This window comes from Cavia porcellus, unplaced genomic scaffold (genome assembly GCF_034190915.1).
Source record: "Cavia porcellus strain 051 isolate PalLab524CR breed Dunkin Hartley unplaced genomic scaffold, mCavPor4.1 scaffold_24, whole genome shotgun sequence".
NCBI classification, from domain to species: domain Eukaryota; kingdom Metazoa; phylum Chordata; class Mammalia; order Rodentia; family Caviidae; genus Cavia; species Cavia porcellus.
The window spans coordinates 47,598,322-47,624,740 of NW_026947507.1; the positions used below are offsets into that span (position 1 = coordinate 47,598,322).

The window sequence follows — 26,419 nt, forward strand, 5'->3', positions numbered from 1 at the left end:
CCACTCCCCTGCTTCAGACACTGTTTATAGAGAGCTGTGACTCCATGCAGGCTGGGGGAAGCAGCCTGCTTCAGCCTCCCAGGCAACCCAGCCACTGACCCCCAGCTGTGACCCGCCTGTCAGAAAGCAACTTCCACTCCAAAGGCACTTCAGCCCTTCTGTAGCAGCAGAACAGCATCACATAGACGCACGCATGTGTGAGTGCACGTGTGTGTGCGTGCGTGTGTGGATGTATAGTGGACACGAGGACATGCGAACTCCTATTTGGAAAATATGCGTGGGAGTTTTAGAAATTGAGGTTCTATTGCATCAGTAGGAGCTCAGTGGATGCGGTGGTGACCGCCCCCCACCCCCCCACCCCCAGCCAAGGCCACGCCTTTACTTTCTGGAGTGCTCCAGGAGCTGCCAGCAGAGAGCTCAGACCCGGGGCTGGTTTTTGCCAGCAGGAAGAGCACCAGCGGGGTCCCAGATTTTCCCAGAAGCAAAATTCTAGGTTGAGATAGTTGTCCCACATCTTGGGCTAACTCCCCAGGACAGATGCTGCCTACCCCTTTGTGTCTGAGGGAACCGCATCTAGCCTCAGGCAAAGCTGACAGCCTCGGTCAGATCCACAGAGCTCTGGAGCAATTCTCGGGCGTGAGGGCGGCGCCAGCATGACCAGCACCGCGGCAGAGAGACCCCCGCCAGGAACTGCAGCACCCTGCTCTGCACCCACAGAGCTGGGACCCGGCTTCCTCGGGCCCAGGGGCTCAGAACCCCCGGCGCTCAGCGTTGCACCTGTGTCCAGGCTGAGACTCGCCTCTAGAGGACAGGCGTGCCCACGGGGAAGGCTGCCCGGAAAGGTCCCCAAGCCCCAGGAGGCGCCCATGCCCAGCCGCACGGACCTGAGCACCTCCTCCCAGAGTCCTGGCCCCGGAACACGAACATCCTCCAGACAGAAGATGTGTTCCAGGCTGCAAGGGGAAACTGGGACAGGGTAGACGACAAGCGACGACTGGTTCTGGGCGAGGGTCTGGTAGCATCTGCAGAGGACAGTTCCAGCATCATGGCTTGCCCAGCACTGAAAATAAAGTCGCTCTGCCGTTCCCCGAGCAGCAATCACTCACTGCAGGCATGGGTGCCACTCCGTGCTACCGCGCGTGCCCCGGGCTCCTCGCCCAATGACGTGACCGGACACATTTTTGCTTTTCTCTAGCTCCACTCTAGGTTTGGGAGTACAATGCCTACGATCACCAGCAGGGGGCGCCGGTGGACCGGGCGCAGTCCCGGAAGTCGCTGAATTCGCTGGTGTCTGGGATCCCGAAGCGGAGTCCGGACCTGCGCGGCGCCGCCAGAGCCCACAATGACCTGCGCGCATGTCCTTGCTCACGGGACACACAGCGAGGATCTGGGCTGGGTTGGGCCCAGAATGGTTCTCACAGTGGCCAGAACGAAACGGTGCAGATGACCGCATTCCCTCCGAGTGCACGAAGTGGGCGCCTGGGGCGGGCGTCCAAGGGCCTTGCGCTGGGCCTGGCCAGGGAGGTGGAGCAAGGGGACAGCCAGACCTCGTAGCGCACTTTGGGAGGAGGGCAACGCAGGGGGTCCCTGTGGCAGTCTGCGCTCTCCATGTCCCACTGGCTCAGGGGGAAAGGGGAGGCCGCTGAGCACGCAGACCTCGGCTGTCACTGCAGCCTGATAGGCAGCCGCTGCATCAGGTCAGCATGGTGGGGATCCTTCGCGGATTCCAGTGCCCGCCTCTGTCCCTCGGCCTGGACCCACTTGCTGCGTGGGCCTCCTGCTGGGAAAAGGACGGAGCACACGGAAGTGCGCTCACGGGGGCAGAGAGGGTAAACTAAGGAAAACAGTATGGGCCACGATTCTCACCACTGAATGTTGTGGGTTATAAGGAGTGATCAGAAAATAGGTGTTAAATTATTAAATTTGTACGCTGGTAAAAGACACTTCTTGGAACCCCCTCAAAGGCACCCACCCACTGTGAACAACTCACCCCTCTGGAGTCCTCTTTCCTGAGGGTCTTCAAATGCACCTTCCTGACTGCCCTGATGTCCTGAGTTTGCTGAAAATGCTGACCTTTCGTGTTCGCTTTGGCTCTGGAGAAGAGCTTAAGCCCAAAGTGCCAGACTGTGGATGCGGACACAGTATGATGCTTTACCAGCCTGGCTCAGCAATGCTCGAGAGCCCAGAGGACACACTTCAGGGCTCAGTGTGGTCTCCATGGAGGCGTCCATCACCCTTAGTCTCCTGCCTCTGAGGAGGCTGCTGGGGCCCAGGTGTGGCAGGCAAGGGAGGCAGAGGAGCAGAGGGCTGTGAGGGGACCCTGGGCACAGGTCATGCACGGAATGAGCCACAGGCAGAAAAAGGCCCTGGGGAGGCCAGTGCACGCAAGGATTTGTACATAGGCACAGTGCCAGGCCTGCACAAGCCCCTGGGTAGAAAGGCTGGGCTCACAGGAGGAAGCTGGGTGGCCTGGGAACACCACAGGAGCAGAGGCCTCAGACGCCACGTGACAGAGGCCACACACAGGCCTCTCCAGGACACGAGGAACCAAGGCCACCCTCCTCCTCTTCCCACATTATAGGTTCAGTTCAGCCCAGGGAGCCCCACCCCCTGGGTAGGGGGTCATGGGCTCCCTGTACAAGCCCTCTGCCAGGACCTGGTGTCACCTTGGCCTTGCCCAAGGAAACAGCCACAGCGAGAATCAGCCAACCATGTGTCCTGAGGAGAGAACTGACCAGTGCACTCCCGCCTCCTCCAGGGCCTGGTCACCCCTCCCAGTGCTGTCCTGCTGCTGCCAGGCCTCCCCAGGGCTGCCAGCTTTCCAAGGCTGATCCTGTCCACATCATCTGTGGGCAAAGAGGGTCATGGCCCACCTGCCAGCTGACCTGGGTTCAGCCCCTGCCGTGGTCTTGGGGAGGGGGTGGCTTTTGGGTCTTGCTCCTCTCTGCTCCCCACTGCCATCAGGACCCTTGCAAGAGGTTGGAGTCAGGATTTCCAGTGCTTTTCTGTACCCCTCCTTTCCTGGAGTCCTGACCCCTAATGGGTGCATTAAACCCAATGGACAGGTACTTGAAGAAGCCTTTCGCAACAGAAAGGAAACAGAGCCAGAACTGGCAGGGACAGAGACAAGACATGAGAAGGTGGCTAAGGAAGGGACAGGACAGCCAGTCTCTGCTAAGGCCAGAGAAGGGGCCATGACACTGACGACCCTTGGCTCGCCACAGCTCAGCCTGTGCTGAGGGGGCAGCTGACCGCTTCCACCAAAGCCAGGGGATAGACAAACCACCATTTCCCTACCAGGCAGAGGTCACAGAGCCTCTCTACTGTTCCCAGATGTCACTGCCAGTGACAGGAAGTACATGGCGCACAAAAAAGGCCCTTGTGTGCCATGGACCATATGGCCATCCCCAGCCCAGGCAAGACAATGGGTGTCTCTGCCTGTCACTTGGCTCCTGGTGGACAGAGGACGATCTGTGAGCAGTGAGATGGAGGGGGTGCTGTGGGGGAGGCTGAGCCTGTGGACAAAACCCTCAGTAGGAAATGGCTGGGACAGAAAGAAAGCAGAGGACACCATAGGGCAACGGCCCCAGTAGGTCTGTCACAGGGGCCCTAGGCCAGCTGCTGTGGCCACTGAATACCCACCCTGTCCCAGGCTCATTGGCTCCCAGCCATGGCCACCAAGCTGCTCTGGGTGACAGTGGAGAGACCGCCCACAAGGGTCAGTGTGCAGGTGCGTGGCCACCATGCGAGGCTGCCTCACTCATGCCCCAGGAAAATGGCACAGTCCCGTCACATGTCCAGGCCATGGCAACTGTGCAGCAAGAGGGGACCCAGTGGACCCCACCGCAAGGAGCACGTTCTCGTCACATTGGCTTGAAGTGAGCTGTCTGCTTTCCTCCACGGCGTCCGCTGTCTTGAACCTCTGCCTTTGAGAACACACACGCCAGGCAGAATGTGCATTTCTGGGACAGCTCCTTGTCCCCATGTGCCAGTCTCTGCCCTTATACTGCACATGCAAGACCATACTGCCCCTGCTTTAAGGATTTTACGGATTATAAAGTGGAAGAGATAATCAGACTGAACAATGATGGTTAACACCAAATTTTCAGCATACAAAGGAGCTTAAAATGTCCTCACTGGTCTTTCTAAGCAACTGGGCTCCCTAATCTCTCCCAGAGTTCTGGAAACTCATCCACGCACCCGGCCTTGGCTAGGAGGATGCCAGAACATGTGCACCGTGTGGAGCAGGCCTGTAATCCCAGTGCTCTGGGAGACTGAGGCAGGGGGATCACAAGCTTGAGCCCAGTGTGGACAACCTAGGGACTTAGCGCCCTGTCTCAAAATAAAAGTAGCATCTGGGGGTGCAGCTCAGTAGAAAGGCCCTGGTTCAAACTCCAGTTCTATAAACACACACCCACGCGCACACACGGAAGAAACAGGGCAGACAACATGTGCGAGCTGGAAGTAGGATTTCAGGAGGATTATGTCCCTGAGGATCATCATGAGAATCTCCCTCAAAGGGTGGACCCCATGTGCTCAGTAAATTGCATGGTGTTATTTGCCAGCTCTTGAAAGGCATAAAATTTTCTTTGAATCACCCATTTTCGATGGTGGCTTGTACTTCACTGTGGTGCTCACTTCTGAGTGTGAAAACTGAGGTCCCCTTTCAGGCTGGCCTCTACCCTGTGCCTGTCTATGTGACCCTCACACTTGCTGTCCCTGTCCGCGTGGACAGCTGTGCTGTGAGTTTCTCCAGGATCCGACACAGCCGTGACCACGAGGTCTCTCCCAGTGCTGTTTAGCATCTCGCTGGGCTCCCTCCATGGTTCCTGCATGTGGCATCACTTTCTCAGGCCCAGGGCGACATGTTGGGAAAGGCGCCTGCCCCCAGTGCTCCCGGGTCTGCCAGCACTCTCTGGCTCCCTGTTCTGTGTGGCGCAGGCTCCGTGGGCATCCTCCTGGCTGACTGGAGCATAGGTCTATTCAGCTGAATGAATTAAAGCAACGTGTTCAGAAAGGAGTTTCTTCTATAAAATACAGCATTTCCTTTTATAAGCGGATCTGGCAGTCACTCCTGGTGGCACAGGCCAGCATTCTGGAAGGCTGAGGCAGGGGGATCACAAATTCAAGCCCAACCTGGGCAGTTTAGTGATTTAGTAAGGCCTTGTCTCAGGAAAAAGGAAGGGCTGGAGGTGTAGCTCAGCGTAAAGGCCCTAGGTTGAATTCCCTGTATTGAAAAAAGAAAAAAAATGGGAAAGAAAACTTGGCAATGAGAGTTATCCATTATATACTACTGTTGACAGATACATTTTCACTGGTAAGATGTTTAAGATTAATCCCCAAGTAGGAAATTATCAGGGGAAAAATGAATAGACACTTGAGTCAAAGACAACCATTCCACAAAAGATCTAACTGGTAGGTGAAGGAAATACTGAGTCTCCAAGGTAAGCACAGTGGCATTACCAAACTCTGCCAGGAACTATGAGTGAAAACACCTGTGAAGAGCTGACCACTCTCACACTGTGGTTCCCTGAGGCCCCCAGGAAGCACAGAGGGGTGGCCTGAGCCATGCAGCACTGCCTCAGGGCGAGGAGAGGGAGGAACTCGGGTGTGCAGGGGCCACAGTGGCACCAGGGCAGGCAGGTGGCTCAGGGGCCAAGACCCCAGCCACGTCTCTGAAACCCACTGAATGCTCCTGCCAGGCTCAGTGCAGGGAGTCTGTGAGTGTGTCCCAGAGCTCAGGTGACCCAGCGGGTACATCCTGTCACCCCCTCGAGGCACCTGATGATCCCCCAGCTGCAGCAGAGGCCCTGACACATCTGTGGGCACTCAGCCATCACTTAATGTACAGTTCAGAGCCCACAGGTGCTGTGGCTGCTACTGACACCCATGCACCTGTGCATCCACAGCTTTGTGAGGTCCCCTCTTTGGGAACTCATGCAGGTGGCTGGGGATAGGCAGGGAACTCTCTGTCCCCCCCCCCAGTTTCTGTACCCCTAAAACTGGTCTAAAAGTTAGAATTTTTGGCTTCTGTATCAGAGAATTCTGGGTTTCTGACGTCTCTATGACTTCCACCAAATACTGTGATATCCCCATGCTCAGGATCTGACCACAGGAACCACACGTGACGATGACTGCCACAACCTGTGCCTGCCTGCTGTTGGCCCCCACCAGTCCCACAGTGGCTGCTCATCCCCGTCAATCTGCAAAGGACCACAGTCACCCCATTCTCTTGGCTTTGGCATCTGTGTTTGTGAGCACAGAACTCACATGGGATGAAGCTCAAGGAATGGGTGTACAGGCCGAGGGTAGCACAGGACACCACACAACAGACCTTCATGTACCCCAGAATGGGGCATGGAACAGGCTGGTGGCACTCGGGCTGCCAGGAGAAGATGCAGTCAGGTGTCGTCTCCTGGGGTGAGCAAGAAGAAAATGAGACCACAGGGAAGCAAGAGTCCCACAGCACTTGGCTTTCTCCTTGCTGCCCTCCCAACCCCGCCGGGGACTTCCTGTGCATGCCTAAACACTGCGCTTCACTTCTGCTCTCAGATCTGAGCCACAGAACTGCCGGACACACAGCGCCATTAGAGGAGCAGCCCTGTCCTCTGTGACCCAACACAGCCCAAGTCTGCATCTTGGGTCTGCTGAACCACACAGCCCCTGCCCTCCCTCTCACCCCAGTGCGGGGCTGGGCCTCCATCAGGCTCAGAGAAGCTCACCACAGGCGATGGTGACATGCAGCAGCAGCGCGTCACAGCCTGGTCCCTCTTTGGGACCCACCTCTCCCCTCTCTGGGAGTGCGCTGTCCCCTCCAGTGGAGAGATCTCGGGCCTGCACAGGCCGACACCCAGCTTGCAGCAGAACCCATGCTGTGCCTGTGCCAGGCTCTGCTGGTGGCAGTTGCCACTGGGCCTCTTCTGCTTAGCTGCTGAGCTTGTTCTGCTATTTGCCACTTACTGGGGACCAGGCCACATAGCTGGTGCTCAGGGGTGCTTCCCAACGCTGCCAGGAGGGTGCAGGCACCTGAGGTGCAACCCCGTGTTTTCTGGGTTTGGATGTCTTGCCGAGCTCACTGCTAGGGACCCCTCACCAGCTCGGCCTCATTAGAACAGCCTGCGCCTGCACCCTGCTCCTCTTGCAGCTCAGCACTCTGTACAACGCCTGGGCCAGAACCCGTGGCCAGAGCGCCGCCCCCCCATAGCACAGAACCCCCAGCGTAAGGGAAAGCAGGGTGCTGCCCCCTATTGTCTTTGGTACCCCAGTGCTCCCCAAATCCCAGGTGGCACAGGAAGCCCCCTGGCTGGGCCCTCAGGGTCCCAAACATCCTCCTCCCCCCAATCCCAAGGCCACACCAGCATCACCAGACCCAGGCAGCACAGGTACCCTTGGGAAGACAAGCTCTGCCTCAGACAGCAGGGCTCAGGGGTCCCGCCAAGCAGGGAACAGGTGGGCTGGGATGCTGGGGCACTTGCATCTGAGAAATGCCTGTCCACCTGTGAACCCTCCACTGACTCGCGGGGAGACCCAGCCTGTTCTCACAAGCAGGAAGCAGACAGATTCCAGGAACACGGGCCTCTTCCACACGCTTTATTTCATTCTGCACATGTTGACACACATGAGGTTTTACAGCATTGATGCTCAGGAGGTTAAAACTCAAGCATTAGTAAACACATTAGCTACACACACGGAAGAGCAGGCTGGAACTCTATCTTAAACAGCTCATCGTGACAAAAGACAGCCAGTGAGTTCTAGTTAGTGCCTATTAGCGATTCACCAAGCACTGGTGGAGCTTCACCCGCATGTAAAGCACACCCACACTTTTCCTTCACCTCCAGTCAGCCCGCAGAGCTGTTCAAATCAACTCTGTGAGGTCTAGGCCCCTTGGCGGACGTGGGGAAGCGCAAAGGCTGTGATTGCAGGGAGAAAGCCAGGTGCACCTAGAATGTGCACAGTTTTAGCTCAAGTCATCAGTCTTCTGAGAATAATACTCTGGAGGAAAGGGGAAAGTTAAAAAAACCGGCATTTAACTTCAAAATAGAACTTCCTGAAAGCTAAGGAAAACACCTACAGAAAGCAAGGCGGGAGGGGCCACGCGTGATTGTGGGATCCTGGCTTCAGCTCAAAGCAAAAAACCTCAAAAACAGCCAGCCTGCTTCCGCATTTCACAGGAAGTTTCCTGAGACCAGAATTACTAAAGCACACTAGAAATTAACAGAAGTGGAACAGATGATCCTCTGCTTGCTTAGAATACACAGTAAAACTGGTAATGAGTTTTAACTAAGTTGCAAAGGAATGTCCACAGCGAGTTTCATTCTCCTAAAGGCAAAGGAGAGGGCACTGTGGCTGGTGTGGACAAGATCTCAGGCCAGAGCGTGACAACGGACCAGAAATAAAAAAGCACACAGCACCTTCCTGTGGGTCCCAGGGGATGTCTGGCTGACAGCTAATTGGGAAGCTGAGCTTCGGGTGCATGGCCTTCTCTCTGCGATGGGCTCTGTTTGGGGATACCAGAGCTGCACACACACTGGCCCTCTCCAATCACTGCCTGGAGCCATGAGCATGTCCACTCCCACTGTCCTGGGACAGGGCCAGCCCAGCTGGACACCAGGGGGCTTGTCCCAGCAGGCCACCTCCCCCACAGTGCCCAGATCTGTAGTTGGTGGATGTGGCTTTTCCGATAGTTTGATGAGCACAGACCTTGCTCCATCCACACCCAGCGGCTGGCCCCAAAACAAAATCCAATGGTGCTGTGACCTGCCAGGGCCTCTTATCCCATTTTCATCAGCTTATTACTGTCTAGAAATCTGATACATACTATTCTACCTGTTTGCACAACAGGCGGTAATGATAATCCCTCCCGCCCCTCAGGTTTCCTGCACGAGATCTCAGGAGCCCCCGGGATCCCAGGGCCCACAGGAGGATCTGCTGACTGCAGCAGGCACTGTTCGCTTCAGAGAAGTGAAAGTAACAGGCAGGGCATCTCCAGCATGGTGCCGAGTGGTTAACCAGCGCCATTTCCCTGTCCTCTCCGTGGCCACTGTCCCAACAGTGAACACCCCAGCAAGACTCCTTGGGAAATGCCCTATCGAGAGTATTGCGTGGACTTGATATTAAAGAACGAAAATATTAGTCTGAATCCATTTCATATAAAAACACTTTTAGCATCTGTAATAAAATTCTACAGAAAAAATCACAACAATATAAAATGTACTTTCCTTAAAACAGCATTATCTGTTTCCTTTTCTCTACCTATTTCTTCTACTCCCATTTCTCCAGCATACTGCTATAAAAGGACAATAAAGTTAGGCAAGCAAAGTCTGTTTTTCTTTCCTAAGATGATTAACCAGGCAGCCAACCTATCCTCCTGGCTCATGAATAATCACAGCAAGCTTACAAGCCCCCAGAAAACACTGGCCAAAACCCTAAATTCCACCCCCGGGTTATGCATGCGAGTCGAGCTGACCATTTCTAAACACACTTAACTTAGCAGAGACCTTTCACAACCATAAACTGTCCAGGAAGTGCACCCGATTTCCCAATTACCCACTGATTTCTACAGAGATGCCAATGCCCACCACCAGGTAACAAGCAAACCACGCTCATGTCTGTTCTCAGTGTGTTCATCTCAAAGAATCCTCACCATTTAGAGCAAAAAAAAATGAACTGGATTCATAATCCAGACCCGCAATCAGAATCATGCAATTCAAACTCGAATGCAAAGTGTGTCTGTGCTGTTTGCAGAAGGCTCCTCTGAGCAACAGTGTACCTTCTAGCACCTCCTAACAGCAGTGGCCAGCGAGCAGGTCCGGCCTCCTGCAGGATGCAGCCACTGGTCTGCCTGGCTGGACATCTCCTCACCAGAGACCCAGGATGGCAGCCACAGGGCTATCACTGGTGCTCACCCATATCCTGCATCAGCAGGGACTGACTGTACCCCCCAGGCCTCCACTGCTCAGGCACTACATCACACTGGTGACCATGGACCTCACCACAAATACCTGTCAGTCCACAAACTTGAGCAGACAGCAGCAAGAGTTTTTACTAAATCACAGAGCTCATCGATTATGCTTTTAAGTCTCAAGCCAAAGTGAAACAGAAAGCCAGAATGGTGAGAAACTTCAGTGAGAGGAGCCCCCGGGGCAGGTCCACAGCCCCTCATCTCGCAGGAGAGCAGGCTGGAGCGCACCTGGGCCCCTCGGTGTACCCCGAGCTCATGTGAGCCCCACTTCCACATGTAGGCAGCCCGTGCCTCTTGTCCGGGGCCATTTGCTCACATCCTACCCCTTACACCATGGGCCCCACTAAGCAAACAGAAGCAGAAAGAACTGCATAAGAGAGAAGCAATGGTGCTTACAACAGAACAGACTGCAAAGCACCTACCCTCACAGCACGTGTCTACATCGCAGGCCAAGGCCACAGAGGGTAGCAGCCCTCCCTACTCTCTCTCCCTCTCCTCCACCCCCTTTCCTGCCTGAGACCCCAGCCCCAGGGCCATCTTCTGGCTGCCCAACCTAGGCAGCTCCCTGCTCCCCAGGGTCCGAAGGCTGCTCTGGCAGATTGAGAACAAAAGGGACCAGCACACCACGCACGTCCAGGGCTCCCGCGAGGGGCTCTAGCTCAAAGTGGCCGTCGGGCTCGCCATCGCGTGGATGCACAAAGCGCCAGGTGCCCGCACGGCTCACGCAGTAGATGTCGCCGTCCAGTGCAGCACAGCGGAAGGACTGCAGGCTAGGCGCGCAGGGCGGTGGGCTTGCGGCACAGGGGCTCCACTGCTTGGCCAGACAGTGGTAGCGCCACACACTGACGGCGCCTAGCCCCGCCGCACTTTCCTCGCCTCCGCGCGCCGCGCCCAGGTCGAAGCGGTAGAGGAAGCCATCGAGCGCCACCATGTCTGCCGAACGCTCGCGGCTGCGGCTGCACGGGCACTCAAGCCACTCGTCGCGCCGAGGGTCATACTTAAGCAAGCGGTAGAACAGCGAGCCCCCGGACACGTAGATCTCGCCATTGCAGGCAGCTGCCTCGTGTGCCACGGCGAAGGCACCCCGGGGCAGTGGCGCCACGGCTGCCCAGCGGTCGGCACGAGGGTCGTAGCGCTCCACGCTGAGCAGGCACTCGCCGCCCACAGCGTAGAGGTGACCGTCCAAGGCCAGCAGCTGCAGCTGCGAGCGCGCCTGGCGCAGCGGGCTCACGGCAGCCCAGTGGTCGGTGGCCGGGTTGTAACGGAAGACACGATCCGAGGGGCGCGCGCGGCCGTCGGGGCTCGCGGGGAGCACGCCCCCCGCCACGAAGAGGTAGTTGTAGAGCACGCACAGGGCACAGCCGCGGGCAGCCGCGCCCTCGGGCAGCCGCGTGAGCGCGCGCCAGCCGCCTGCCTCCAGGCAGTAAACGGCCGCATCCCCGCGCGTGTCCGCATCCCCCGAGGGGCTCTGCGGGCGGCTCCCGGCGCGCTCCCCGGCCGGCCCAGGCGCAAGCGCGGCGGCCAGCAGGTGAGGGCGGCCGGCTCGCAGGCGGCGGCGGAGCAGCAGGTCGCGCTCGGCACCGGACAGGCGCCCAAAGACGGTGGGCTCCCGAAGCACCTCCAGGTAGCGGTCGCTCATGAAGCGGTAGGCGGCGTCGCGCAGCTCAGATAGCCGTTGCCTCTTAGCTGCGCTCAACACCTCGTAGCAGTTGTCCAGAGTCAGCTGCGGCCCCACGGCGTCGGTGGCGCGCTGCGCGGCCCCAGGCAACTGTAGGCGGCGCGCCCCAGCCACCACCTCGGCCACGTTGTCGGGGCGCACGCCCGCCATGCGCCCACCGTAGGCGTCAGCCAGCAGCAGGCGCAGCGCCTCGGCGCTCACGCCCTGCACGCGCAGCACGTCCCGCGACGCGCGTGCACGAAAAAAGTCGCTGCGCGCAGCCAGCACAGCCTTGTGCGCGCGCAGCCGGTAGCCGCACACCTCGAGCACCAGGTCAGGCTCCCCGTGCACAGACCCGTCACCGGAGGGCACAGGCGGGGGCTCCCCGAGCTCTTCCAAAGACGCTACAAGCCCCTCCTGGCGCGCGGGCTCAGGGGTTGCAGGCTCCTCCTGGTATTCAGGGTCCTGGGGGGACAGGAGCTCTTCCAGGCGCGCGGGATCCTCCGGGGACACAGGATCCTCCTGCGACACAGGCTCCTCTAGCGACAGGGCGCTCGCGCTGCTGACCGCCCACTGCGTCTGTACTACGCGTGAGGGCGGGGATGCCGCGGAGTCCTGAGAGGCAGCGGTGCTCGACTGCGGCGGGGACTCTTCCCCAGAGCTGAAACACAGGGACGCGCGCAAACTGCAGGGTGTCTGTGCCTGCGACTGGGACAGAGACGCAGATGCAGAGCCCTCCCCTGCGGTCGTGTCCTGCAGCAGCAGGCTGCCCTCTCCTGGTGCCCCGCGAGCGCTGTCCTCTCCTGGGCAGAGGACGCAAGCCACTGCGTTCTCCATGGTGGGCCAAATCCTGCAGCCGCCTGGCTTCCTGTCACAGGCTTCCTGGCACTGGATCAGATTCCACTTCTGTCCACTTTTTTCTCCCCTACCCAGCCTCCCTTGTCCTTGGAGGAGGGCGTGCCCTTCAGGTGTTTACACAGGGCTGGCCACACAGACCTTGTCCCTTGTGACTCATTCACATTAAGGCAGAAGTCAGCAGGAGGGCATCCTGTGTCCTGGGCTCTGGCCGAAGGCACCCACGCCAGTTACCTGGGGAGACCATACCGCACCGGTCAGATGGTGCCAGGAAGTGATGACTGCACACCTCTGCAGCCTTCTTCATCTGTCACCAGGAGCCCTCCCAACTTCCTGTGTCAGGCAGCAGCATTTCCGAACCATTCATGTTCTTCCTGTTTGTAGGAGAGAAAAAAGGGTTTGAGTTTGCATTGTTCCCTGGGCTCATGGATGTGATGTCAACAGAATCTACCAAAGTCCCCCCAGCCGGGTTCCAGAGAGCAGGTTCAGTTCTGGTGGTCAAGGGCATGGCAGATTCTCCCTGCTAGACAACTGTGTTTTTAGTATTCCCTCCCTTCTCTCCAAATGCAGATTAAGGAGAGCCCAGTGCAAGCAAAAGGTGTTCCCAAACACAGCCTTAAACACACAGGTGGAGCTGAACAAAACTGCTAGTCCTGTGGTCTGCAGCAGCCAGACAGCAGCAGCTTCCGGGTTTCCACCCAGCAGCACACTAGCCAAAGCGAGAAACCCTACAGCAAGGCAGCACAGCTGGGCCCTGCAGTCTAGTACATGGGACGGCATTCTGGGCTTTCCTAGCCAGCCAGCTCAGATTGGGTTAAAGCAAGCATTTGGGGGGGGGGGGGCACAGGGACAATGCACTGCGGCCCACTTCAGCGAGGACCCCAGGGGCTTCCCTTGCTGTGTCTGATTGGTGCTTCTTAGAAATACATCTCTGAAAACTTCATAGAAGCCATCACCCAACCACCTGGATATGAAAGGAAAAAGCCAAACTGGAGAGAGGGCACAGAAGGCAGGGGAGCCTGGCAGGGAACTGTGGAACCACGCAGCACAACCACAGAATGTCTGCAAGGTGAGCAGGTGCTAGTGGCCACTTGACCTAGAGAAGCCTCCTATGTCGGCTCCCAGCAATGACTCGGTACAATGTCTAAAAGGAATGTGCACCCGCCTTGGACAAGCCAGGTGAGATGGTGCTCAGGTCCTTCCTCCAGAATCCGATGTTTACTTCTCTGGACACCACTCTAGGCCCCACAGACACCCAGGGAGAAGCTGCAGGAAGCGCTTCCTTGTTACTCTCAGCAGGGAAAGCTGTCTTCAGCAGGAAACGGAGGATGAGTTCAGTTCTTCCCTGCCTGCCGAGGTCTTCAGCCACACTGTGCAGGGCAGTGTCCAGGGCTCCTTCAGACTCTGGAGCACTGGTCACAGGGTATGCTAAGTGGGTCATGACACCGTCGTGGGTAGACTTAGCTATGACTGACTCAACAGGCACCGTCCAGCCACAGCACGAGGATAGAAGAATGCACACGGGAGATGAAGTGCAGGACACCCTGGGCCTCAGGGCCCTTTGTTCCTCACAGATTCCAAAGGGACAGATACAAACTAGGACATAACCGTGAGTTAGGACACAGGAACCTCAGTGTACATAAAGCAGAGCTGGTGTATGACTGCTCATTCTGTTAGCACAGCTTCAGGGACCCAGGCCTTAGAAATCACACAGGATGCTTTTCCTCCCTTTGATCCAGCCAGGGTCTCAGAATGTCCCTGCTCTCTGGCTGGACGACTACCAGAGCTGCAGGGAGCACACAGTGAAGTAGGCTCTGCAGGCTCAACCCGGGACCACCACCATTGAGCACTGTAGACTCAGGTGAGAGCATGCCCCAACGCTTTGTAGGGTCATCTTCTGGCTACTGAAGTAGCCAAGCAAGAGCTGTGTCCTGGGCTTCTGGGTGTTGGCAGAGGCCTGGGCAGGCATCAGTGCTGTCCAGGAAGGAGGCTTCCAGGCATGGAACTGGCGCTTACTGCCACTCAGGGGGAAGGGCAGGCTGAGCTCAGCCACCTCCCAATGTGGGCCTGCCGAGCTCATCACTGCTGTCCCAGCCTGAGCTCACACTGCTGGCCTGAACTTGGTTGGGTAGCAGTGTGGCTTCAGTGTCATGCAGGAGGCAGAGTCCAGTGGGCTGGGCATGGCCCAGCTGCAGTCTCCCTGGGGCTGACCCAAGAAGCTGCTCCTAAGACCCAGCTGGGACCATTGCACAGTCACCCAGCAGACAAGCAGTGCCCTTCAGCCTCGCTACAACAAAGCTGGCTATGGACACACCAGCGTCAGGCACATCAAAGATCTGCAGCGACTGACCATGAGCAGGGCTGGGGGCCATGTGGCAAGGCTCCTTCCTTGGGGCAGCACTGACTTCTGAAAGCCCTTTCCCTAGTGCTGGGAGCAGCTGCTGCTTGGGTGTCTCCAGGTGCCCTGCAAAAAGAGGCTGAGCCCAGCAGGATGAGGCTGCTGAAGGTCTCAGTGACCCCTTTTCTCCCCAGTGTGATCTGTTAGTGACTATAGCTTAACATGGACAGAGAAGTTGCCGCTGTGCATCTGACCTCCCCCAGGGTGCAGATGGGACCAACTCTGCTCCTCCATAGCCTGTGTCCACCTGGGCCCCAGGAGCAAGCTCTGACCTGCAGTGTATTCCACTGTATTCCACTGGGAATACTTAATTAATGGTGTTCCTGAGTAACCCTAAGCTGCAGCAGCTTCCAGAGTTACAAGATTTAAAAACAAGAGTACAGCAGTACTTTCTGTCAGACAGTGCTGAGATAGACTGGGAGCCAGGACTCCTACAGGGCTCCTGTTCTGCTGTGGCTGTGGGATTGGTTCCCCAGGAGGTGCTGCCCATCCTGTTACTGTGCCATGATGAGACTCCCCAGTGGCTGTGCACTGGGCAGGGTTTTTTGCCTACATGAGCCTCACTGTGTCCCCAGTACCACTTGGGGAGTGAGTGACAGACAGGACCTGGCATGCATGCTGCTGTTAGGGATGGCGGAGCTGCTGTGACGAGTGTGATGTGCGTGCATTTTCCCTACAGGACAGACACTTCTTCTGGGCTTTATATAAAATGCCTAAACAAAGAAAGGTGCTTAAGTTCCTATATCTTCATTGTTCATATGAGCTAAAAGCATGAGGTCAAATGAGCTTACACATTTGACGTGGATATTAGCATATTCAAAATCAAGCGGCATACTCCATTATACTAACACCAGTTGCTAAAAATAATCTTCCTTTCAAATAGTTGTAGCAGCCAAATTTGTTTTTTAAGTTAGCAGACTATGGAAGCTTTCATGGACTGTGTGACTAAGGTGCTTCGAAACCAGCCTTCTGGTGACCTGGGTATGGTGCCTATTCCTGCTGCACCAAAGAGACCCCAGCTCCCAGAATCTAGTAGTCAGTCAGGAGCTCGTCAGTTAGGAGGTTGAGAAGGAAAATACAACGGTAGTAATACGGGAAACATAAGGAAACCTGGTCTTGCAAACTTGTGAGGGGCTGGGGATGTAGCTCAGTAGAAGAGGGCTTGCCTAGTGTGCACAGGGCCCTGAGTTCAATACCCAGTACCACAAAAGGAGAAAGAGAAAAGAAACTTTCGAGGAAGCTCAGGACCACTACTGAGTGCAGAACCAGTTGGTTTACATTCAGCCGCGTAGCAAGTGCTGTACGAGGTCAGCCTGCCTGACACCCCAGGAGAGAAGCCAGTCTGCTGCATGCACAGTGGCCCAGCAGGGGACATGGGAGCCTGGCGAGGGCCCTGCCACCCAGTTCCCACCTGCCCTGCACACCAAAGCCCAGGACAGACTCCCCCATCTGCTGCTGACAAGCGACAGTCCAAGCTAGGACGGGCTAGGACTTGAAGCTGACAACTCTGCTGGGCTCCTGCGTCCTTCTGTGTCCATGCACTGGGCCCTCAGCTCATTCTGGGACAGAGACTAGAGTCACAGCTGCCCAGCCACTGCCTTCTTGGAGTTACTGAAGGGCTCATGCTGGTCAGGTGAATGTCCCAAGCAGAGCAGTGTGCAAATGTTCTCACAGCCCTGCCCTAAGGTCTCAGTACGTCTCTCAGCTGTACTCATCTCCCGCTGCCCAGGGTGTCACCCTCCAACCGCTGACCCTCCACTTGGTGAGTCCTGCTTCCCTGGCAGTCCTCATTGTATGGAGAGGTGCTTTCCTGGGTCAGGAGTCCTGTGGTCGCTTGTCATTCCTTCTCCAAATACCTCACCCTGCAAAGGGTCTGCAGTGGAGCCCTGCTGGGCATGGGAAATGTCCCCACACTCCCCTGCAGGAAGCGTCCAAGAGGACAGGAATAAGGCCAGATTCCTAACCACCCAGCCCCTGCACATGCGTGTGCAGAGGACAGCACAGGGCTCTGTGGAATCCCGGCAGGGTACACGGGTCTCTGCACTCTGGATCCTGATGACGAGGGTGCACCACAGGCACACCTTGGGTCTGTCACTGTCTGACAGCATGCCGTGTGTCAGGTATAGCCAGGCCTACAAGACCTCTGCCCCCAGCTCTGAGACCCCAGGCCATCAGCGCCCTCTCAGTTATCTGCAAGTCAGAAATGGTGATGGCTCCTAGCACCCCCTCGCTCTGTCCTGTGGGGAGAGGCCACCTCAGTAAAGTTCCCCCGAGGACCAGGTCCACAGCCATGGGGATGCGTGAGCTCCAGCCCTGTCCCAACAGAGGCTCAGCAGCACACACCCAAGCCCGAATACAGTACCAGGCCTGGTGACGCCTAAGCTTCCAGCTGTTGCTGATGGTGACACCAAGGCTGCCCCATGAGAAAGGGGAGGTAAAAGAGCTGCTCTTCAGGAAGCAAACAAGCCTGGCACACAGCAAGAGCAAAGCAAGGGTGGCTCGGCCAGCTGCGTTTCCGGTTACAAGGCCACGGAGCTCACTGGCATCAGACTCTTAGAGATACTGCAGGACAGCGTGGAGATGAATCAAGTGTCCCCGTGTCCTGCACGCGCATGTGTGAGCCATGCTCAAGTTCTCTGAGTGTGACCCAGAGCTGTGAATCAAGTACCCGCCCTTCCCGAGGTTTGGACTTGAGATCAATACACAGTCAGACATGAAGATGAACACTCAGGTCACACCAAGTCAGAGGCGCACAGGTGGCACACAAATTACACCGCCATCCTCAACTGTGTGAGGTCCATTTCCAGCCATCACTCAGGGCAGGCTTGGAAACCCTGGGACCCCCTGACAAGGACTGGAGACCACAGTTGAAGTACAAGCTGCCTGGGCTGAGCACCCTGTTGGCAATGGCTCCCTGTGGGCACGCTGGGCAGCAGATGCTCAGATTGTGTCAGCGCAGGTGTGGCCAATGGGTCCTGGGCTTGGCCAGGATGGCCTGTGTGCAGCCATGCAAACCGAGAATGAACCAAACTGTTTCCAGACAGATCCGCATCCCTGCTGAAACAACCACATGCATTCAGAGGGATGGCTCAGCGCTGCAGTGCCAAGCCAATTTCAGACACCACTTAGAACTGGTGAAGGTCTCCATCCTGCAGTGACCACACACACCCTGTACGGTGCTTTCCCTGCTCTCCCTCCAGGTCTTGGTCCCATTCCCAGGTGCAAAGGTTATTATCTATTTTTTATTTTGCTCTTTGTTTACATTTTGCGTTTCTCACCTACGAGAAGCCATATAATATTTAAGCTTGTGTCTGATTTATTTCACTTGACATTATGGTCTCAAGGTCCAATCTTTTCCTGCAAATGCCTCAAGCTTGTCCTTCTTTATGGCACAGTAGTACTTGATAGTGTGTGAATACCCTAGGGTCAGGGCCACTGCCTCCAGGGCCCCTCTGGAAGGCCACATGGAGGGCGTGCCACCTCTCCTGCCAGGCAACCCCTCCAGGCCCCTCAGGACAGCAGGCCAACAAGGCAATTCTGATGTTGTGTACAGGGGGCCACAGACCCATATGTGTGTCCTGCCCTGCCCTAGCAAACTGCAATAGGGCTCACACACAAGAGCTGGCTGAGACAGGAAAGCACAGATCCAGGTGTGGCTCTGCTGGCAGGATGGCAGGGACACAAACTCTGGTCATGAGTGGCCCTGGAGGTCACCACTGACCCTGGGGGGTCAACCTCCTGACCAAGCCCACCCCCAGACATCAGGCCATCCCTGGATGAGCAGGGCTCTGCCTGGGTTCTGCGTCCCCCAAGCTTCTCTGCCAGTTTCCAGCTGCACACCATGTCCAGACTGGACCCCCGATTTCCCCTTGGGCCAGGTGTTCTTGAGGGTGAGGTGAAACTCAGACCCTGTGTTTCTGTTTCTACTCCAGGTGATAGTGCCCCCTGTAAGGGCTTCAGGTGTCTGCCACCTGGCTCCCATCTCCTCTCACTGTTGGCCTTTGTGACCAGGTGATTTCCCCCAAGGTTCGCTCTGATTCTTGGCTGTATCTACTGCAGGTTTTTGCTTGGTGATCACCATCAGGCCCACAGAGAATGCCTTTCAGCTATCAGGAGCCAGGCCACGCTGGACTGAAAACAAACTCTTTCCCAGGCAGGCTTCAGGACAGAAGATGTGTCCAACTCTGGCGGGCAGGTCCTCCCCTGGGGTCCCTGGTTACCTGAGGTGGTCAGAGAGAGGCCACCAAGGCCCAGCCGCACCTCTTGGCAAACAGAGGACTCTCAGAAATTCAAGAGCTGTTTCTACAGCAGCCTGCAGATGTCAGGAGGAACCTGTGTGGATGGGACTTGGGGGTGCTTTTTTCAGCATGAATCTGGCAGAGCCCCAGAAACCCAGGGCAGTGCAAGGCACCAGCCCTGGCCCCATGGAATAGATGCTGCACTCTCCAGCTGGCATTGCCAAGAAAAGTGCCCAGCTGCATACAACAGGCATTGCCACAGCGAGGAGGAATGACTGTAGGGTGGCCCCAGAAGTTCAGGCCTCGGTCCCAGAACCAGGATGGTCACATCAGCTGCCTTGGGTGAGGACTGCTGCAGGCCAGCACCTCACAGTCTCTCGTCACTCAGCTTTATGTGTGCACCAGGAAAGGCCACTGTCCCCAGATACTGTGTGGGGCCCCAGTCTTCGTGCCACTGAAGTACTGTGGTTATTTTAGGTGACATTAACATTCAGAGCAGCATGCTGGGTAAAGCAGAGGTGGGCCTCGTGCAATCAGTTGGTGGCTTTAAGAGGAAACCATCAGGGCACCCGAGGAAGAGGGAATTCCAGCCCTAGATGGCTGCAGGTCCTCCTCCAGCACAGCTCAAACTAACGTGTTGTCTGTCCTCTGCCGCTATAACCAAATGCCAGAAACGGCTCCTTTCCAAGGAAAGGCATTTATATGGGCTCTGTCTGCAGGCTGAAGTCCAAGGCATGGTGCTGCATCTGCTGGATTCTGGGAAGGACTTCACGCTGCCATGAGAGAAGGGCAGGTGGGGTGCGGTGCAGAGGAGGTAAGCCCCGGGCGGGGGGGAATTGCTATCTTGGCAGCCCTCCAACCTGGAGAACAGACCCAATTCACCCTGCACCAGAGACCAGAGGGTTCCTCTTAGTACCACGGCACTGAGCACCTCACAGGACAAAGCCTCCAGATGAGTTTGCACCTGTGGCACCTGGCTTCCTCCACCAGCTAGCCTGCAGGTGTGGCCTGGCACCACCACCACTGCAGGAGCCAATTCCTCAGGCTGATAATCAGCCAATTAACCAATCAGTATCTGTCTCCCCCTGTACACACAGAGCCATTGGTACCTCTGTTCCAGGAGCTCTGAGCAATCTGAGGTAGTGGTGGCCCCTCTATGGCTGTGGTGAGACTCCACCTCACTCCAGTGGATAGCATCTATGCCGACTAACTGCAGCTGAATCAGGTACCACAGAGGATGGGAGCACCTAGGGGCGCTGGCCTCTGTCCCACGGTGGGTGGGACTCTGGTGTAACAGGCAGCAGTGGTACACTATGTCCTCAGAGATACCCTGTAGAGCAGTCCATGCCACATGCTCTTCCCATGTGGTAGGAGGGGGTGCAACCCAACGCAGGTCCCTGCCCTCCTTGTCAGGGAGCCCTTGACCACAAGGACCAAGACAGGCTACTGTGAGATGGTGGCCTGACTTCCACCTACCTCTGCTTCTGCAAGACATAGTCCTTGGCCTCTGAGATTCACCAGGAAGAAGCCTGGTTCCAGGACCCTGCTGAATTGAGACCCAGAGACAGAGCAGGGTGACACAGCTGCCCAGGATACCCTGCCACATCAGTGTGGGCACAAATTTCCCTGCCTCAGGCGAGTCAGCCACTTCTGAGCCCAGGCCTGGTCCTCCAGACAGCTGTCCCAGCCCGGACTGCACACTGGTGGGAGGGGTGTTCTGGGGCCACTCAGAGTACCTTCTTTTTCAGTTGTGAACTTTCCTTGCAGGAACCCAGCTGCTGGCCAAAAGTAACCTCGAAAAAGTTTTAATTCTGCTCTAAAACACGTCTAATGCTCAATATTTGCCAATGTGCTGGGCACCAAAAGTATAATTTCAGCATAATCACAGTAATTCCAAGAGAAATGAGAAACTCGAGGCCACTACAGAACCTCAGGGCAGGGTAGCCAGGCTGGTGACGGGAAAGGCCTGTGTGGCCAGCCGGGCTCTGTGACAGCAGAGCCCACCCACCCCAGCCTTAAGGGCTCAAAGAAGCACAGCAGCCTAAGTGGTTCCAGGTTTGCAGGAAGCCGTCATCACTGAGCCATCCTTGCTGTTGGTATTTTGGAAGCACTGAAATGTGATCCCAAGCCCAGGCACCCACCACCAAGATGGCTCTTTGTTTCAGAATTCAGCAAAGCTCTGGAAACACAGGAAAGCAGACTGCAGGACACAGAAGCCCTTTGGCTTCCTGAAGCCACTGTCAGGACTCATGCTGAACACGTGAAGCTGGGTCAGCAGACAGGGCTGGCGTGGAGTCACGTTCAGGGCTGTCGGGGTGAAGCCCAACCACAGGTCCAAGTCCTCCCTGGCAAAGTGCCCCAAGGGCCACACCAGAGGCCAAGGTCACCAGGTAGCACCAAGCAGAGGCAAGGGCTGAGACCTGTGGCCTGAGATCCCTGCAGCTGCTTGTCCTCTGCCCCCCAGAGCGCGAGACTGCCTAAAGTGTGTCAGCAAAATCCTGCATCCTCTGTGCTTTCTAATTTCACGATGGCCAGGTGCCCACAACTGGCCCAAAGACTGTGTGCTACGCCCAGGGGCCGCCAAGGGCCACAGAGGAGGGCGCCCTAGTGTCTCTGGCTCCACCGCCAGGGCGAGGGTTCTAACTACAGCAGCCGCCTGCTCAGGTCGGGAGGCCGAGGCGCTCCTAACTCGGTCCGGTACCTGCTGCTGGTAGGGGCAGAGGGTATGGAGAGCGCCGAGCAGGGAACTGGATCAGGGCCGCCTGTGGCGCTGAGCTGTTTCAGGTCCTTCAGCTGGGCAAGAGGAAGTTCCAGGTTCCGGGAAGAGACTCCCTCGGGGAGGCTGGAAGGAGGCGGAGTTTGGGGACCAGGGTTGTTAGCTCCTCATTGGCATGCAGCGGGCTCCTCGCCCTGGCGCCTAGATGGCGGCCTGGCCCCAACCCCGTCCCAGGCCCAGTCCCTGTCCCCCACTCCAAGTTGGTCCCCGAACCTGGTCCCCGAGAGTATGGCGCAGATTGGAGTGCGGCGCCCACGCACCGGCCGAGAGCAGTGCTGACCGCAGGGATCCCGTTCGCCGGGTTCAGCGAGGCTGGGGCGCGGCCCGGACCCGGAGCCCGCTCGGCCCGCTCTACGGCCGCATCCCCCAGAGTCCTGCGCCCTCATTGTCCCCGAACCAGAGGGATCCGGAGAGACGCCCGCGCCCCACCCGTGCAGGCAGATCACCGCCTCCCGCTGCCCCTACCTCGCCGCCGCGCTCTCCCTCCACGCGCGCCCAGCCGGACGCGGCCCCGCGCGTGCGCACGCGCTCCCTCCGCACCTGTGCGAGGCCGCGTCCGCGTCCGCGTGCTGAGGCCCGCGCGTCGGGGTCCCCAGGCCTCCGCGCTGCCGCCACCACCGCCGCTGCCGCGGACCCCTCCGCCCCCGCCGGCTCCGCGCGCTCCCGCCCCGTTCGGGCACGCGCGACCCGCCCACCCGCGGGCGCCGGAGATGCGGGCGGGGCGCGGGGCTTGTGAAAATGAAGGCTAAGCATCTTGGACGCCGTCCTGCGGTTCCGGAAGCCCGAATGGACTGGCCCCGGTGCCCTTCGCCGCCCCTCGCCGCGGGGCCTGAGCTAGGGACCGGAGCTTGGGGCTGTCCGCGTTGGAAACTTGCCAGCACACTCTAGCAGAAACAGCCTCCTTCATGGGGAAACAGTCAGTCCCCACAGAGCTTCATTAGGAGGTTTGTTTACTCCAATGTCTTGGCGCATCCCTTACGCCTGGATGGAGAACACATTCGCTGTCACCCCCTCCCCGTTCTTTGCAGAGAAGCTTGGGGGGCTAGGTGGGGGGCTAGGCTGGGCTCTTGGACTCCCCTGCCTGCCGTGTCCCTGTGGATGTCCCTGTCTGGGAGAGTGGCACCTACTCTCCGCACGCTGGGATTTCGTGCTTGGCGCACACTTGACTTTCCATGGGTATTTTTTAGAAGGAAGAAAAAGCAAAACAACTGCCCCCTCCTGCCCCACTAAGTAGATGTGTCATTGTGTGGGTGCCACCATGTATTTCCACCCTTAAATGTCTTATTTTTAAAATGGGCTGCGACCTAGCAGGGCAGAGAGTCTCCTGGGTCCTCATCTGAAGCCTAGGAAAGGAGGTGACTGAATCGCCTGCCTTAGGGTAGTCCAAGAGCCCTGAGGTATAGCCTGCAGGTCAGAAGTACAAGCCTGCACGGCAGAAGTAACTGGGATGGAAGACTACGGATGGGCAGCTGTAGTTTTCCCGGCTTGGAAAGAGCCCGGGAGCATGGTGGACTCAAAAGTCCCGAAGGTGCAGCGAGGTTCACCGGCCTGGCCAGGGGATGCTGCTTTCTAGTCTAGATGTGGATACTGGCTGTTGTCCCAGCCAGAGCCCTGGAGGCAGCAGTGCCGGCCTAGGACAGGTGGGCTGAAGACTAAGGTCTTGTCCTCCATGCCTGTCTGGGCAGGGATTCTCCACTGCCTCCTCCTGTGTTTCCATGGTGCCCCCAGGACTGGGCCCACTGGAAGGACACTGTCAAGCTGTGCACCCAGGCCAATGCTCACCTGCTCACCTCTGGCTCTGCCTTTGTCCCTGGGAGGTGCAGGAAAGGAAGGTTGCCTGAGGCCACCGTCTCCAGCTTCCTTCCGTGGGAGGGCTCTCCTGCATCCCTGTGGGGTGCAGGTGCCTCTGCCGGGCCCCAGAAAGCTGGCCTAGTGCTTTTAACAGGCCACAGGACTCTATGCACTGCCCGGCCCCTTCAAATAAGTTCCAATAACTGCCAGGAATGGAGCCAACTGCTGTAAGCACTTCCAGCTCCTTGGCATGGAAAAATAGATTGGTTGGGAACGGGGTTCACTGGTTCCATTAAAATTCTGTCTGTGCCGTGTGAGATGAAAGCCGTCTCCTTTGCCTGCCCATCAGCGTTGCGGCTCCCATGAGCTCCGCCTGCACACTCCAGGAAGCATCTTCCTGCATGCTGAGTAGCTCTGTCCCCAAATCCTTGTTCCTGCACTCTGGAGGCCAGCACCGGAGAATCTCATGCTCAGGGTGTAGTGCCCGAGACTGCTGGGGACAGGTGGCACTCATATGCCAACCACGCACGTGTGTCACATGCACCAGCCACCTTCTTCTGGCCGTGCAGACCACAGACAGCACCAGGCTACAGGTGCACCTGCTACCCTGTAAATAGAAGTTAGCTTCGTGCTGCCCCCAACTGGCACTGTAGTGGGCAAGCTGCCCACACTCTAGAGAGAAGAGGTGGGGGCACTTTTCAGACCTGTCCTGGGGCTTCCACCGTGGGTCAGAGGCATTCAGGCCTAGGTTTCCTGTAGCACCATCCTAAGGGGCAGTAAGTCCTTGACATATAAATATCATGGCTGCCACGCTGGTAAATGATTAGTTTACTACCATTAATTCTAGTAAACTTTTCCCCCCAGAAATACACTTAAAATAACTTTCTCAGTACTGGGGATTGAATCTAAGGCCTTTGCACTGAGCTCCATTCCTGGCCTGTTTTAGTTTATTCTAAGACAGGTCTCACTAAGTTGCTAAATAGTCCAGGTGAGGCTCAGCCTTTCAGTCATTTTTCCTCAGCCCAGAGAAGTGGGATTACAGATGTCACAACTGGCAAAAAGGACATGAAAGTTTAATGGGTATTTTAAAATATTTTTAAGGAATGTGTTAAGATTGCTGGTTTCACACAGTGCAGCTACAGCTCTGCCAGATACCAGGTGGCGGGGCTGTTTCCACCAGCAGTGGAGGTGGCTTGCTGCTCTGAGTGCAGCCTGACTCAGGAGAGCAGGGCTGGCCATGGTCACACAGAATGCTGCCTGTCCACATGAGTGACCAGATCCAGGCTGCAGATCCCAAGTAGGGCAGCTCCTGAGAACAAGAATCCAAGGTCCAGTGCTGGGTTCCGTGTTGCTGACAAGAACCAAAGTCTGCAGCCTCCTCCATGGCTCACGCTTGACTCTGACTCCCCCAGTCTGAGGTATGTTTTGTGCTTTGAATTAAAAATTAAGCTCAGAGGGCCTGGGGATTTAGCTCAGCGGCATAAGCGCCTTCCTTGCAAGTGTGCGGTCGTGAGTTCGATCCCTGGTACCGATAAAAACGAAAAAGACCAAAAAAAAAAAAAAAATTAAGCTCAGAGCTTAACTTTTTTGGGGGAGGGCGCCTCTTAAGATTGTTCAAGCAGCCCAATATGTCAGATGCCCAAGCTTGAGGTTCGTAACTCACTGGCCCAGATGGACCAGCTGGGTAGCATGAGAACCCCCATGAATAGGCGTCCACCATCGTGCCAGCCCCTTGGCAGCAAGGCCACATCTTGCTGTCACATAAATCTGTTCTAAATCATGTTGCTGCCACCAAAAATACTAGCAATAGCTCTGATGCCATGCAAGGTTTCACCAGACAGGATCTCAGTTAAAGACAAACTGCTGATCTTGCCAATAATAAAAGGACTGTGAAGAATGTGACTTTCCAGTCTTCTTTAATGAGTGTCTTCAGAGATAGCAAACCCTCGAGAGTGCTCAGGGTGGTGGAATGTGACGCACAGAGGTCTGAAAAGCACCCCTGCTCTGTGAACCCCTTCCAATTTGAAGACTGTTGCAGGTTGCACTGTATCCTGCAACCTGAAAGATGACTTGTCCAGTAGGGCTGGTGTGCATCTAGGAAGAGGCACTGGGACAAAGGCTGCCACATGCAGGGAGACTGAGGCAAGGACAGAGAGGACCAGGCTGTCAGAGGAGCTAGTGACAAGGAGGGAGCACAGCCCTGCTGGCTTGATGGCAGACTTCTGCCTCGAGAAAGAGCACAGGGAGGCTTTTCCAGGCTTCAGGGCCATCTTGTATGTGGCAGCCCCGGGACACCGGGGAAGGGGTCTACATCCTTCCCATAGGGCAGCTGCCAGGGTGCTGCACCAGTTTACTAGCTTTTACTTCCAGTCCGTTCCAGACTGATTTGTTTTGAATTTGCAGAAAGAAAAGACTGTTCAGAAAATTCCAGCCACAAAGCTATGTCCCTGCTGCTGAGTTCACCAGGGTATGCTCCCTGCAAGGTGGGCACAGGGCTAAGGATCTGCTCAGAATCTGAGCTGGTGCCGCCTGACTCCTGTTGGACGGGGGCCCTGCCACACCGAGGATGGCACATCAAAGAGAACCCCATCATGCTAACTCTACCCTTGTGAGGCTGCTGCTTGCAGTGTGGGTGGCTCGACTTTGCTCTGTCCTGTCTCTCCTGAGCAAGGTCTCACTGTGGAGGGGCAGTGCATGTGTCACGAGCTGGCTGGAGTGGGCTGCCAGTGTTCAGAGGGCTCCA

At 56.8% G+C, this 26,419-nt stretch overlaps 1 protein-coding gene across 9 annotated transcripts; it reads right to left on the bottom strand.

Annotated features, from left to right (window-relative positions):
- Window positions 1–4,078: 4,078 nt before the first annotated feature.
- Window positions 4,079–23,922, bottom strand: Kbtbd11 (kelch repeat and BTB domain containing 11). Of its 9 annotated transcripts, none has more exons than XM_063235003.1 (4): window positions 23,676–23,922; window positions 10,593–12,847; window positions 6,335–6,415; window positions 4,079–5,227 (listed from the first exon to the last, which is right to left on the bottom strand). In XM_063235003.1, exons 2-4 carry the CDS (start codon window positions 12,453–12,455, stop codon window positions 5,126–5,128), a joined length of 2,046 nt encoding a protein of 681 aa, XP_063091073.1. In that variant the 5' UTR covers window positions 12,456–12,847; window positions 23,676–23,922; the 3' UTR covers window positions 4,079–5,125. The 9 variants fall into 9 exon arrangements, with proteins under 9 accessions (XP_063091073.1, XP_063091072.1, XP_063091070.1 ...); XM_063235002.1 differs by having other exon boundaries at window positions 23,668–23,922; XM_063235000.1 differs by lacking the exon at window positions 23,676–23,922 and adding an exon at window positions 22,426–22,561.
- Between the last annotated feature and the right edge of the window lie 2,497 nt (window positions 23,923–26,419).

Coding starts and splice junctions, on each gene's coding strand:
- Kbtbd11 (XM_063235003.1), bottom strand. CDS start 12,455: ATGGAGAACGCAGTGGCTTGCGTCCTCTGCCCAGGAGAGGACAGCGCT. Junction 6,416..10,592: donor CCCTCGCGGGAGCCCTGGAC/GTGCGTGGTGTG, acceptor TGCTCACCCCAG/GAGACGACACCTGACTGCAT. Junction 5,228..6,334: donor CCATTCTGGGGTACATGAAG/GTCTGTTGTGTG, acceptor TTTTCAATACAG/GGAATTCAACCTAGGGCCTT.